The sequence below is a fragment of the Zootoca vivipara genome, chromosome 8 (genome assembly GCF_965207765.1).
Source record: "Zootoca vivipara chromosome 8, rZooViv2.hap1.1, whole genome shotgun sequence".
Classification (NCBI taxonomy): Eukaryota; Metazoa; Chordata; class Lepidosauria; order Squamata; family Lacertidae; genus Zootoca; species Zootoca vivipara.
The window spans coordinates 59,554,975-59,569,076 of record NC_142591.1 but is presented as its reverse complement, the minus strand read 5'-3'; the positions used below and the strand labels follow the sequence as shown (position 1 = coordinate 59,569,076).

The following is a 14,102-nucleotide window of genomic DNA, read 5'->3' as shown; positions in this document are numbered from 1 at the left end:
CTTTCACTACAATTCCAATGTTTCCTTTAGAGAAGCCACAATGGTTAATATGGTAGACATTTGAAGTGTAGACATATCCTAACACTGCACTTGAATCCATTTGTAGAAATGGCGATTAAATACATTTCTGTTATCTGTGTGCCCCCCCAATGCTATTTAACATGTCTCTGAAACCACTAGGAGCTCTCATCAGGAAAGCTGGAGTAAAGTGTCACCTATATGTGAATTGTACACACACACACACACACTCTCTATCTGAATTGGGAGAGGCTGGGCAATTCATGTGCTAGGCCAGTGCTTAGAAGTGGTGAAGGGCTGGGTGTTGACCAATAAATTGAATCTTTATCCTTTGAGGACAGAGATATAAGGTGCTCTGAGTTCTCAAGTCTAGAAGATGCAGAGACAGACTGTTCTCAGTGGGAGTGAACACCCCTGGAAAAAACAGGTCGGTAGCTTGGACGTGTTCCTGGATACAACATTGTCATTGGAGGTCATATAGCCTCAGTGGCTCCATTTTCCTGTTTTCAGTTCTGGTTGGTTCCCCCCTATGGTCCCTCTTAAACAGAGTGGACTTGGTCACTATACTTCATGCTCTGGTAACTTCCAGATTATACTACTGTAATGCACTCCTCATGGGGCTGCCCTTGGAGATGATTCAAAAACTTCAACTGGTCTGAAATGCACCTGCTACACAGACTGGTTATTAGTTTGTTTCTGAGCCTACTTTAGGGTACTTACCTTGGTGTTTAAAGCTGTAAGACCCCAGATATCTGACAGACAGCCTCCACCCTACACCTCTTGGGTGTTAAGATCAACGGAAGGAGCTCTCTTGGTACTGGTAGTTCTTTACATGTAGCTGAATGTGCTGAAGGTCTCAGGTTTGATCCTTGGCAACTCCAGGCAGGGCTGGACTCTTTTTTGAAGCCTGCAGGCAGCTAGATGGATCAATGGTTTGACACAGTATAAGGTAACTTTCTACAGCATCATAGTAGGGCTGGGCGATATTGGGTTTTCAACATCGCGGTGTATCGCCAGCCAAACATCGGGGTTTGGCGATATACCACATTGTTGAAAAAAGCTGCATTGAGCCCAGCCAGCCAGATGCCGGGTGAAATTGCCACAGCTCTCATCTTGGGAGTTGAGGCATTTTTTACCCTAGCGCCTCACGGGCTGTGGCCAATACAGCTGGCCCCAGTCTGCTGCTTAGCCGGGGGGGGGGGCAAGGGCTCCTGCCCCCAGCTGAGTGAGCCCCAAGGCCCCTTGGCCAGGCTCTGCTGAGGGCAGGAGAAGTCCTGCCCCCAGCGAAGCCAGCCCTGAGTCCCCTGCCACTCGCACACAGGAGACATGGGGCTCCCTGACCAGGCTCTGCTTGTCAAGAGTGGTGATGGTTTCACCAGCGATATACCGCTGGGTGAAGCTGTCGTCGCGGTCTGCCCCCACATATCTGGATATATCACCTACATCATAGAATTGTAGAGGTGGAAGGGATCCCAAGGCTCATCTAGTCCAACCCCCTGCAAATGCAGGAATCTCTAAAATATTGGCTAAGAAGCTTCTTCCTCAACTCATTGCTTGCAAACATGGCCTCCTGCTCCTGGGGGAGTATGGGGAGAGGGCAATACCTATCCATCTTGCCATGGCAGGTTACCCCCAAATCCTGGCACTAATAATCTCCTTGCACCCATCCATTCTACTCCCCAGGTGGCCCTTCCCTGCAGTTTAGAAACCAGGGAGTAACAGCTGAGCACAAACAAGGCAAGATAAGAAGTCCACAGATCCCAGCAACAAGTCAAGTACTATGACCGTACTAGTTCTGCAAGCTCGCTTATCTTTGAGTAAAAAGACTTTCCCTTACATTGCACATTGCACATGCAGTTGGGAAGGTCCATGAAGCAGGGCCAACTGGTGACAAGATCAGTCCAAATGTGGTTTGATTTCTTGTCAGTCCGGCTACAGCAAGGGTGGGAATGCTTTCAACATCATAATGGCTGGTGATCATAATGGCTGGTGATCCCTGTCATTAGTGCGTTCAAAACAGTTATTAAAAATGCCTCTGCATTGCATGTGGGAGGCACATGGGTGACCTTCCAATCTGATAGGAGCAGGTTTAGCACAGTGGCAGTGATGCTGAGCTATGGATCAGGACGTCCTCCGCTCAAACCTTGCCTCTGCCACAAATTCGGCAGGTGCTCTTAGGAAAGTCATTATCTCTCTGCCTCTGAACTATGGGCGTAGTAATACTGACTTGCAGGATTGTTGTAAGGATCGCAGCTAGATACTGATGTAATATTAGATTCAAATGTTAGATTCCTAGTGATAATATAAGATCTGCTTTCTTACAGGTTTTGAACAGCTCTTACTCGAACTAATGCTTTGCCTAAATTTGCTTCCTTTCATTTCCCACTCATTGGGTCTAATTTTGTCCTCTGAGGCAACCAAGAATAAGTCTGCTCCAACTACATGACTACCCTTTAGATGTTGGAAGACAGTCATTGCATCTCCCATTCTCCTCCAAGCTAAAACACACTGAGCTCTGCCAACTGTTCCTCATAATACCTGGTTTCCAGAAAGCCTTGTTGTTGTTGTTTAGTCGTTTAGTCGTGTCCGACTCTTCGTGACCCCATGGACCATAGCACGCCAGGCACTCCTGTCTTGCACTGCCTCCCGCAGTTTGGTCAAACTCATCCAGAAAGCCTTACCTGTCCCCTTATGTGAGGGAGATGCCCAGGAAGAAAGCCAGGCTATACATCATAGGTGGTCCTCTTGATAGCTTCACTTCAGATTACTGCAACAAAGGCTTTGATGTCCTTTGTGATGAAATGCTGTCCTTTGGCCCATTTATTATTACCAGGGCATCTTCAAAATATTAAACTTGGACGTCTTAAATTATTCTTTGTTTTCTCAGTAAGTAGGAAGGAGTTTACACAGCTGCATTCAAAAAATATTAGATCTTACTGAGAAAATATGTGCTCAGTTTTCTACCCAGTTAAGTCAAATTACTTGGATTTAAAACTATTTGGGTTTGCAGTTCTAAATACACACTTCTAAGACATCCTAGAGAACTCAGTAGGACTTCCTTCTGAATAAACATGCATAAGTATCAGCCTGTTCCAAAGGAATACATGCTTTTAAAAGATAGTGCATTGAAGGCTATGGAAATAGAAGCTAGCTTGTGCATTCAGTTGTAAACAATGGCAAGATATCCATCTCAACAGGTGGCAAATGAGGGGGGAGAGATTTATTTATGCACCCATAAAGGTCTATAAAGTGTGTGGAGCTGACCCTTTATTTATGGCACTTCAAAGACTGAAGTTTTTTACTTCCTTCACAATGAAGCCAAAAGTGAAAGAGCAAACCATGAGAGGCCTCACTGAATTTGAACTAATGTTAATGAACTTTGATATAAATGATAGAGGCCAAGTTTCAAAACTTTAAAGCAGGCATCCCCAAACTCAGCCCTCCAGATGTTTTGGTTCTACAATTCCCATCATCCCTGACCACTGGTCCTGTTAGCTAGGGATGATGGGAGTCGTAGTCCCAAAACATCTGGAGGGCTGAGTTTGGGGGTACCTGCCAAAAAGGCTATGGTTAGCAATGGATGTGAGGAAATGACAGGGCTTGTAAGAGTGTTGGGGAAAGGGCCTACAAAGACATTTATTGAAGTTGCCACTTCAATGAACAAGCTTTGGGATGGCACAGCAACATTACGGATGGAAAGAAATTAAATTCAGTTTACATTTAAATAGTAGCTTCCCTGATGCAAGTGTTCCTGAATAAGGTCCAAACTGAAACACAGTCATTTTACAAAATTCACGATTTTGCAGTTCTGCAGCCAAGACCTGTGTACCAAAATGCATATACTAGGGTGCAGTGTGCATATAAATACACATATTAATGAAAACAGCATATAAAAGTCTGCTATTTGTGGTATTAGGGGAAATTGCTTTGTAAAAATGTGTATACTAGGAAATTCCATAAAAACGTCGTATGAGGAGACATTCGGAGTATAATGCTGATGCATTTTCAGGAGGGCTTTAAAAAAAACAACCAATACATTGCAAACTGCTGTGGAAATGTGGAGAACTGAGCTTAAATTTGGAAAAACAAGATACCAAAATGGACGTATTCAGCCATCCCTAACCACCACTCTCCAGATCTGCCCAGATCTGGGGAGCAATGCTAAAGTGGCATTAAAGGTAAAGGGACCCCTGACCATTAGGTCCAGTCGTGACTGACTCTGGGGTTGCGCACTCATCTCGCATTATTGGCCGAGGGAGCCGGCGTATAGCTTCCAGGTCATGTGGCCAGCATGACAAAGCCACTTCTGACAAACCAGAGGAGCACATGGAAATGCCGTTTACCTTCCCGCTGTAGCGGTTCCTATTTATCTACTTGCATTTTTGACGTGCTTTCGAACTGCTAGGTTGGCAGGAGCTGGGACCAAGCAACGGGAGCTCACCCCGTCACAGGGATTCGAACCGCCGACCTTCTGATCAGCAAGCCCTAGGCTCAGTGGTTTAACCACAGTGCCACCTGGGTCCCCCCATAGGTGGCATTACAAACCAGTAAAAATCTCTTGCATTTCTAAAGCATACCATACTTGCACCTATGGTGCCACCAGAACCTCAAGCGATAGGAGAGGAACCAGGAGTTCCTAGGAACGTCAGAGAAGCTGGCACAAAGGATCCACTTGCTTATGTACAAAGCTCCCCAAAAACATTCTGTTCAGCATGGTTTAATTTTATCAAGTTTACCTCGGCCAATAGGTGTTTTGAAAACTCTCAGCATGATATTGAGGGATTTGGGTATGTTTAGCCTGGAAAAGGAGGAGACTGGGAGGAGATATGATAAACATCTTCAAATATCTCAAGGGCTGTCACATGGAGCAAGCATGTTTTCTCCTGCATTTTGTGAAGTTGAGAGTAGAGGCAGTTCCTTATCCTAGACGGTTTGTTGGAAAGTGAAACAATAAGTGTCATAAGCAATAAACTACGAACCTGTGGAAAGATCAGATTCATAAATAATTTTTACTTTGTTTGTAGCTTAACCTTTTGAATATTCAATTTATTTAAAGGCTGGAGTTTAAATGACACTCCAGTGTCATTGCAAAGATAGTTACTGCACACTTTAACCTTTTACTGTGTTTTCCCAAATGTTCATGACATGAATGTCACAAGTTTCCCAAGAAATCTTCGACCTCTGTCATTCCTCCAGAGAGGCTGCTAATCCAAGAAACATACTATTGTGATAATAACTCAGCTCGGGTTCAGTAGTGTGGTGGAGCAAAAGAACCAGTCCCTTGTCTTCACAATGCTGTTTACCAGAAAACTGGAGGTGTCCCAACAGCTGGCATTGATTAGGAGTATTGGAAACTGCTTTATACAAACTCACATGACACTCTTTCAGTATCGACTGGCAGCAGGTCATCCTTAAGTATCTAAGCACTGTAACTCCAAGCTACACACTTGCTTTTCCAGAGGGCCTGAACCCCATGCAAAACAGACTGAACCATTTTCTGGAACGGGGAATCTCTCACCCACAGGCTCCCTGTCTTGCTGGGATTAAGTTTACTGGCTGCCATCCAGCTCATTACTGAGTTTAGGCACTAGTGCAAGATCTGCACATCCCCTTTTGCTTCAGATGCTATGGAGAATAGAGCTGTGTAAACTGCATACTGATGACACTCTGCTCCAAAGCTGTGAACCCAGCAGTTTCATACAGCTATTGGAACTCACAGAGGGTCAAAAGGCAATCAGTCACCCAGTTGCTCCTCCCTGTAGGTAGAACACATTGCCCTGTTCACTCTCAGCTCTCAAAAGCAGATCCAATAGGACATTGTTTGGGAGAATCAACTCCCCCTTCCATCTCCCTCCCAATTAAAATTTTTCAATCCAGAGCTAATTTGGTCTACAAATCAGGCCTCAACCCAGATTGAAAAGGGTCAGGAACATCGGTGTTATTCAAGAGTGCCAGCAGTTGTGCTGCCACTACCCTCTCAACTTCCCCCAAAAGGGGTATTGGCAACTGGCAGGTAGTTTGTTTGTATAGATAGGGGTAGGTTTGGAATCCACCATAACCCGTTATAATTATGTATAACAGGTCAATGAAAATCTTATCTTAAGAAAGCATTTTGTGTGACAAGATCTCTCCCAGCTCTCTGTAAAGCAGACCTCATGGCTGTAATATCTAGTCTAATTTCTCTGTTTGTTTGTTTTTTTGCCCCCAAACCCAGTCCCTGGGGTTTGTCAGCGTGTGCTTGCCAAACCCCCCAACGTTTGCTGCAACGTTTTGCAGACAGTCGTTTAAAGCTGATGTAAAAGTCAACTATCAAGCTTTATAAAGAACTTGAGCAAACGTCAAGTCTTTCAGAAACACAACGTCATTTCTTTGTCCTAATTTGCTAGTGTAAAGGTAAAGGTACTCCTGACCATTAGGTCCAGTCGCTGACGACTCTGGGGTTGTGGCGCTCACCTCGCTCTATAGGCCAAGGAAGCCGGCGTTTGTCCGCAGACAGCTTCCGGGTCATGTGGCCAGCATGACTAAGCAACTTCTGGCGAACCACAGCAGTACACGGAACTGCCGTTTACCTTCCCGCCGGAGCGGTACCTATTTATCTACTTGCACTTTGACATGCTTTCGAACTGCTAGGTGGGCACGAGCTGGGACCAAACAACGGGAGCTCACCCCATTGTGGAGATTTGAACCGCTGACCTTCTGATTGGCAAGCCCTAGGCTCGGTGTTTTAGACCACAGCGCCACCCGCATCCCTAATTTGCTAGTGTAGGGAAAGCAAATTAACAGAAAGAGGAGGATACTAAGTCCAGGAGAGTAATCGGGGGGGGGGGGGAGAGAAGCCTAAAAATGGGAGGTGCAGGTAAGACATTTGCTCTACTATAACAGAATCAGGGGAAGAGAGTGGGAAGCATTTGAACCCGGTATGCTCGCAATTTTTCAAGAAGCATATACACAGGCTCAAAGCTCAGGTGCCAACCCAGTTTTCTGTATTTTACCCGTAGGCTATCAGAGGAAAGTGGGGGGGGGGGAGAGACTCAGGAAGTCCAGGGGCCAAATGTGACTCTTAAGCTTCTCTCTCTCTCTCTGACTCTCTATACTCTACCCACAAAATACACTCTTCAAAGGCAAACTTATTCACCAGCCTTGCTTCACACGATCCTTGAGTGTTTTTGCTTAGCTGGAATATGTCCTTGAATACTGATAATGCCTTTTGCTTGCCTAGATGGAGAACAGAGAAAGAGGTGTCTGTGTAGAAGTTAGCTAACAGAATAAAAAGCAGTATTTACATTTGTTGCTCCTCCCACTTTTGCTTCTGGTCCCACCCACCACTGGCCCATGGCCCCCAGAAGGGGAATTGTCTAGAGGGGAACTACAACCCTCTGGCAGAAAACAGCTCCCCTGCTCTCGGCAGAAGCCAAAACACTCTCATGCATGCACACACTGTGGGGACAGAGATTACCAGGCCAGGGAGTATTTTGAACCTGAGTTTGGCAATTCTCCAATTCCATGCAATTTTCTTCCTCAAAATATTTTTCCACTGAGCTGTATAATGCTGTGAAAACTGTATGAATCAAGTTAGCTTTAGGTTGTGACCCTTAAAAGAAAAAAAGCAGCCAAAGAACACACCATTATTATTATTTTGGTATGGTCAAACACTTCCATGTCACCAAACTTTCTAAGGCATTTCTGAAGCTGCAGAATCGCGCCTATATTTTCAAAATACCCTAAATAAGCAGCGATTCTTGGCTTTGAGGACAGTCGCTCGAGCAAAATTGGTTGTGATGCATGCAGAAAGAATAATCAGAGCACAATCCAGGCCCCAAAATTGTCACACTGGGTGGGTGGGGAGAATGGTGTAAATCTACCTCTGTCCAGCCCACAGCAGCTCTGCTGGTGTGAAGCACCCCATCCTGTCCAAAGGTTCAGGTAGGTGGAGGTAATGCTGTCAGCAGCCTTCAGAAAGTCCTGATCCAGCTCCGTTGCTGCTCCTTGACAGAATTGGGCCCAATCTGAGTCTGATTGGTACTCTAGGTTCAGGTTTCTTCCTGTTTCCCTGCCTTCTGCCCTGGTTGGCATGAACAATTGGGCTGGGGGGCGGAGCGTGTTGGTGGCTCCTGTCAGGTCGTACTGTTGCCCAGCCTGGCTCTTGATTGCTCTACATACCTTTATTGCTTTACCTAAAATAATCCCTCTGCAAATTGTGCAATTACTCCCTTTTGGTCCTGAAAGAGATTTCGCTCAATGGAAACAACTCTCTGCTATAGCTGTAGGAGTCTTGAAGGAAACTAATTTTCTTAGCAACAGCAAAATGTCGGGAAAAGCCTACTATAACTTCTATGTGCCACGGCAAATTTCCACTGTCTCATAGCTAATCATTCTTAACCCCCTTGCTCCAAGAAGTCTGAATAACACGAATAACACATGAGACCACTGCATAATCAATTCTTTTGTATGGAGTTTTATCTTTAAAGAAAAGGTCAAAGACATCATTCAGCAATTTGTCAGGACCAATCTGCATTCTGTCCGTATCCACCTTGGTAAAGTCCTGGCTGTCATTCCAAGGGAAGAAGTTGCACCACCGTTTTCACAAGTTTATATGAAACATCTTAACTGTTCCTTGGTTGATTTTCAAGCACTCTTTTTCTGAGCCTTCTCTTGTGCCAGATTCTCTTTGGCTTCACACCTAGAGTTGAAGGCATTTAACATTTCTTTAATAGTTAAGTTGGCTCCTTTCATGATCAGTCTGTCACCGTCGGCTGCAAAAGAATTAACATAGTTTAGAACAGAAGGAAAACAAAAAGCAATCGCCCAAGTTCTACATGACAACATCAGATAAATGTTCTTGATGAAATGTTCCAAATTTTTAGAAAGCAACATTAAAGGTAAAAGTACCCCTGACTGTTAGGGCCAGTCGCTTTACTAAGCATGGCTAAGCTGCTTCTGGCGAGCCAGAGCAGTGCACGGAAACGCTGAAGGTCAGCAGTTCGAAGCCCTGCGACAGGGTCCCTGCTCCTGCCAACCTAGCAGTTCGAAAGCACATCAAAGTGCAAGTAGACAAGTAGGTACCGCTCCGGTGGGAAGGTAAAAAGCAACATTACAGGTGTATTAAAACTTCAAAAGTACAACATATATATTGTACATACTGTGTGTGTACATATATATGGCTACAGATCATTCTTGGTACCATGCTCTTCAAAACAGAGCACAATAAAAAAAATTCCTTCCAGTAGCACCTTAGAGACCAACTAAGTTTGTTACTGGTATGAGCTTTCGCGTGCATACAAAACAGAGCAGTGAGAGAACTTGGCTGGCACCACAGAACTCCCAAGTCTACACCTAAAGAACCTTGGCATGACTCAAAGCAGCAAAGATTGGCACTTTCCTGCTTTGTGTCAATTTGTTCACCAGAAGTGCACAGACTCTCCTGAGTGATTTATCCGGGGTGGAGATGCTATAGAAATGTGGATCTCTTCTATATGGTCTACATGGAAACCGCCTTGCAGTTCTCTGGATCTTGCCTGGGTCTGCATCAAGTGACATGAAAACAGTCTACATTTGCAAGTAAGATCATGGACATGGACACCGGCCCAAGTTTTAAGGGCTAAAAAGTTCCCGCTGCCCCCCCCCCAAATATTTTAGGTGCCTGCTTTAACACTGTAAATCTTAGTATTATTTTATTGATTTCTTGCAGTATGTATTTGTCATGGCCTTTGGCTGGAACAATAAAATATACTTATTGAAAATATAATGTGAGACAGTTAATTACAGAAATCGGCTACCCCCATATTCCATTATCTGAAAGCTATTCTCACTGTTTCCGATAATGGAAGTCTCTGAGATAATGGAAGTTACTGACAGCCAACTAAGTGACCACACAGCCAGGGTCTTGGAAAGGGGTAGAGACAAAACATAATTTTCTAAGAGTAAGCCCCACTGAACTCAACAGACTTTCAAATAGACACATACCGGATTGTATGTAAGTGCAGAACTGCACATTTCAAAGTAATGTGCAAACTACAGCCTATCTTTCAGTGACATGGTTTTTTATGGTGTGTAGTTGCACACTAACCTTCCCATTAGAGTAGCATAATTTGTAATAGAACTCTGGTTAGGTTTGAATGAGATGGCAAACCAGGCTTTGATCACATCAGCACCATACATTTGACACCTGCGGCTTCCCCCAAAGATGCCTGAGAACTGCAGGTTGTTAAGGGTGTTGAGAATTGATCTATGAGAGGGGAAAGCTACAGTTCCCAGGACTGTTTGGAGGAAGCCATGTGCTTTAACTGCATGATATGGATACGCTAGCTTACTGTGGTTCATTATGAATGAGCAGCATCTAGTGAGGCTACTGTTTTTTTCCAAAAGCTACCATGAGCCATCTAGTGGAGTCAAAGCACACTGCCATTGGAAGTACTGTATACTTTTCTCAGTTCCTGTTATCTTCCTGGCTTAACTGACAATACAGAGATACGGCAGATAGTAGTTCCAAACTTTGTTACAACCTTGCTGCCAGAAGCAACCTGCAGAAATGAGTTCTTGCCATCTAGCACTGCTTAAGGAGTGGGGTGGGAGTTTGCAGAAACCAAGGGAAAGAAAGTACGGTAATACTCTGATCACCAAGCCAATGTATTTACACATCAGAGGTACTTCCTAGAATAGCAACAGAGATGGTTAAAATAAAATTAAAAGGTTTTCAAGGCATTTGAGGCAAGAGGCATAAATGGTCCAAAACGCTGGGTAAAATGTTGAGCTCTTCCTCCAATAGGATCCCACAAGTAAAATAGCTTTGGACCCATTTTTCTGAATTTGAAAGCCACAGAAAATCCCCAACTTCTTTAGGACAGGGATGGCTAGCCTCTGTAGTTTTAGGAGTTGAGAGTGGTCAGCTCCATAATAACGTTTGCAGAATTATGCCCAAACCTTGCTAAACGCTCCGCAGATTCACTTATCTGAACATCCGACTTCCTTGCCCGTCCGTCCCCCTACTTGGTCAGCTGTAGCCACTTTTGGGCATGGGAGTGAGAGCATACAAGTCAGAGTGCAGGAAAAATCTGACAAATCAGACAGAGAGAGAGATCGGGCAAACCCATTCCCCCCCTTTGCCTCTCTTTTGCTGATTGGCTGCAGCCATTTCAGGAGGAAGTTATTGAGAGTGCAGGGAAAGGGAGCATACAAATCCTGTATTAAACAAGTTTCCATAGGAAACAATGGAAACCGTGGACTCGGTTATGCAAACACTTGCCTAACAAACGATTTCCAGGGGAGGCATTGGGTTCGTAAAGGGGGACCTGCTTGTATATGCAAAATCCAAAAAGGAGAGGCCACATTAATAGTGGAAACTTTTTACAGCCTGACAGCTTTTTGAATGGGGAGGTTTCCAGGGAGCCTCCCTGGAAGGGAGGGGTTCATCTGGCCCAAAGGCTACCAGCTGACCATCTCGGCTTTGGTTTACAAAACAGGAATGCTTCCTTACCAAAAACGACATCAATTACTGGTTCAGACCCATCGTGTTTTACATCTGTTTTCACCTCACAGTTGCTGTTGGATAAAAAGGCTTTCTTTGTATGCAGACACTGTAGGAAATTTCTGAAAAGGTTCAGAAATATAGATCAGAGCATGTTTTATCAACAACATAGCAGAGTTGGAAGTATAAAATACAATGAACATTTTTTTTTAGTCTAAAGATTTTATCTCAACAATCCACAAAACACCTCATAGGAAGAATAAGAGTGGAACAATGTAATAATATCAGCTGCCGAAATCCAAAAATATACATACAGCAAAGCTCTGAAACATAAGACAGACAAGACAATCTTGTTTAGTCATTTAGTCGTGTCCGACTCTTTGTGACCCCATGGGCCATAGCACGCCAGAAGACAATCTTACAAGTTCAAAAAACAAAACAAAAAACAAAAAAAACGTTGCAGTTTAGTAGCCTGCCATACCAATTAATCAAAGCACTCCGGTGTAGAACTATTTGCATTTTATTTATTGAATTTATATCCTGCCCTCCTTCTTGAAAGAGCTCAGGGTGAAGGAGGCAAATATCTAACAGTCATTTTGGATCAAGGCAGAATGTGATTACTGTATTAGTACTGTACTAGACATGACTTAATCAGGATGCAAGCCATGTATTTCTGTATTTTAGTGTTTCATTGGAAACCGCCCAGAGTGGCTGGGGGAACCCGGCCAGATGGGCGGGGTATAAATAATAAATTATTATTATTATTATTATTATTATTATTATTATTATTATTATTATTATGTAAGGAAACGTATCTGTATAGCATAGCAAGCACACACCTTGTTAAAAATGCATGCTCAGAGTCAACATACCAGGCATTAAGAGCCTGGACTAGGGCATGGCGTGGAGGGGTGGGGTGCTAGCATGCCAACACCGCAGAAGCGGCAGCTTAAACAAGGTGTGAGTAGCAGAGGGTACAAAAGTTTACCTTCTATGCCCAACATCATACTTACGTTAGGCCTAACAATAATTTAGGCGTGGCAGAGTTTTGTTTTGTTTGTTTTTTTGTATAAGCTATGCATGATCTCAGGTAGAAATTCAACAGAACAGTTCTCTTTCTCTCTTCCCTGCATTGCTTACTAGAAAAGGCCCTATCCCACACCAGCTGAATTACTGCCTGCCACGCAGCAGGGCAAAGGCATAGCAGCAAAACGGTCAGAAATAAATTAGCCCTGCCAATCGTTTATTTAACAAAATTAAAGCTAGGGCCCATTCTCAGCCCATAAAGATACAAAAAAGTACAGTACTTTGCACCCCCAGTACTAAGGAATCGCAGCCCATCCATTCCCAGCATTGGGAGCCAGATTGTACAATCAGAATGGGCAAAACGTGCCTAGGATGCCACGTGTATTTCGTGCAGTTCGTGTGCATGGCATGCCCATCAGTGCCCTGGGATGAATGGGTCCGGGTTTTTTGCGGGGGGGGGGATCCCAACCCCGTGACCTCTTCTCACCTGGTGCTCTCTACGTTGGACTCGAAGGGGCAGAAGGCTACCAAGACGCTCTTCACCTGCTTGAGCGTCACCCCCGCCCTTTTCGGTACCACGAACGACATTTTCCTCCCTTCGGTAGGATCGGTAAGAACGAGCGCCTTGCCCTCTGAGCGACCGGAAGGACTACAGTTCCCATAAACCCTCTCGCCGCGTTCAGCACGAGAACTCCTCCCCGTGCGCACGGCCTGCCGGGAAATGTGGTCAAGCCGCTCTTGGCTTTAATAGTTTGTGCCATTCCGTGGGAATTCTGTTGAACTTCGCTCTTTGTTGCCCCGGGATAGCCCAGAATTGGCATTTCGGTTCTTTGAGAATAACTTTAAAGAGCGGAGTCAAGGGAGCCTGATCCTTACTTCTTGCGGTTCTCTCACCTGTGAAGCTAAGAAAATAAAAACGAAAAGAGGGGGGATGACGAACTCTTCTTTTAAAAAACAAAACCCACAGACACTAATACGTTGGCATTTTCAGAGGGGTAGATTTGTTTGTCCATTGCAGCAAAAAACAACAAAGAATTGTTGAAATCTGACAATTTTATCAGTATATAAACTTTTGTGGACTAGTATGGAGGGTGGCGTTCTTCAGGGCAAACCTATCTAGTTACCAGATTTCTTTTAGCCCTAATGGTAGTGTTATTGAGGCTTGTGTGCATTCCGAAACGGTTTTACTCAAACATAAATCCACTGAGTTCCATGAGACTTAATCCCCAGGAGTCACACTGAGGATTATAATAGAGAACAAATTTAAATGACCGAACTGGGATTTGTACAGTGTTTATTGTTATCATAACATCAAAAGAGTGCATAGCCATAGTCATAAATGCCTAGAAAACAGAATTGGTTTTTAAGGATTTGGGAAATAGCTAATATGCAAAAAAAAAAAAGTCAGTACATTTCTATAGAAAAGGGAGGATAGACAGGCTTTGAGGAATGAAAACATGGATACTTGGGTGGGTTTTAAAATAATAAGAATATGTATGCTACCATTTTGCCAGAAAGCTTTTTGTAAAAATAAAAATCAGGGCACTTCTAATTACTGTATATGTAAGCAGTCACTTGAGGTAACAGCACACAT

At 44.1% G+C, this 14,102-nt stretch overlaps 1 protein-coding gene across 1 annotated transcript; it reads right to left on the bottom strand.

The window, feature by feature from the left end:
• Positions 1–8,457: 8,457 nt before the first annotated feature.
• On the bottom strand, positions 8,458–13,145 carry MRPL53 (mitochondrial ribosomal protein L53). Its single transcript, XM_035126364.3, has 3 exons — positions 12,996–13,145; positions 11,492–11,604; positions 8,458–8,771 (listed from the first exon to the last, which is right to left on the bottom strand). The coding sequence occupies exons 1-3, from the start codon at positions 13,094–13,096 to the stop codon at positions 8,644–8,646; spliced, it is 342 nt and encodes a 113-aa protein (XP_034982255.1). The 5' UTR covers positions 13,097–13,145; the 3' UTR covers positions 8,458–8,643.
• Positions 13,146–14,102: the final 957 nt, after the last annotated feature.

Excerpts from the sequence above, each read along its gene's own strand:
- MRPL53 (XM_035126364.3), bottom strand. The coding sequence starts at position 13,096 with ATGTCGTTCGTGGTACCGAAAAGGGCGGGGGTGACGCTCAAGCAGGTG. Across the intron at positions 11,605-12,995 it reads TCCAACGTAGAGAGCACCAG|AAATTTCCTACAGTGTCTGC; the intron begins GTGAGAAGAGGT and ends GAACCTTTTCAG. Across the intron at positions 8,772-11,491 it reads AGTAATTGATGTCGTTTTTG|CCGACGGTGACAGACTGATC; the intron begins GTAAGGAAGCAT and ends ATTCTTTTGCAG.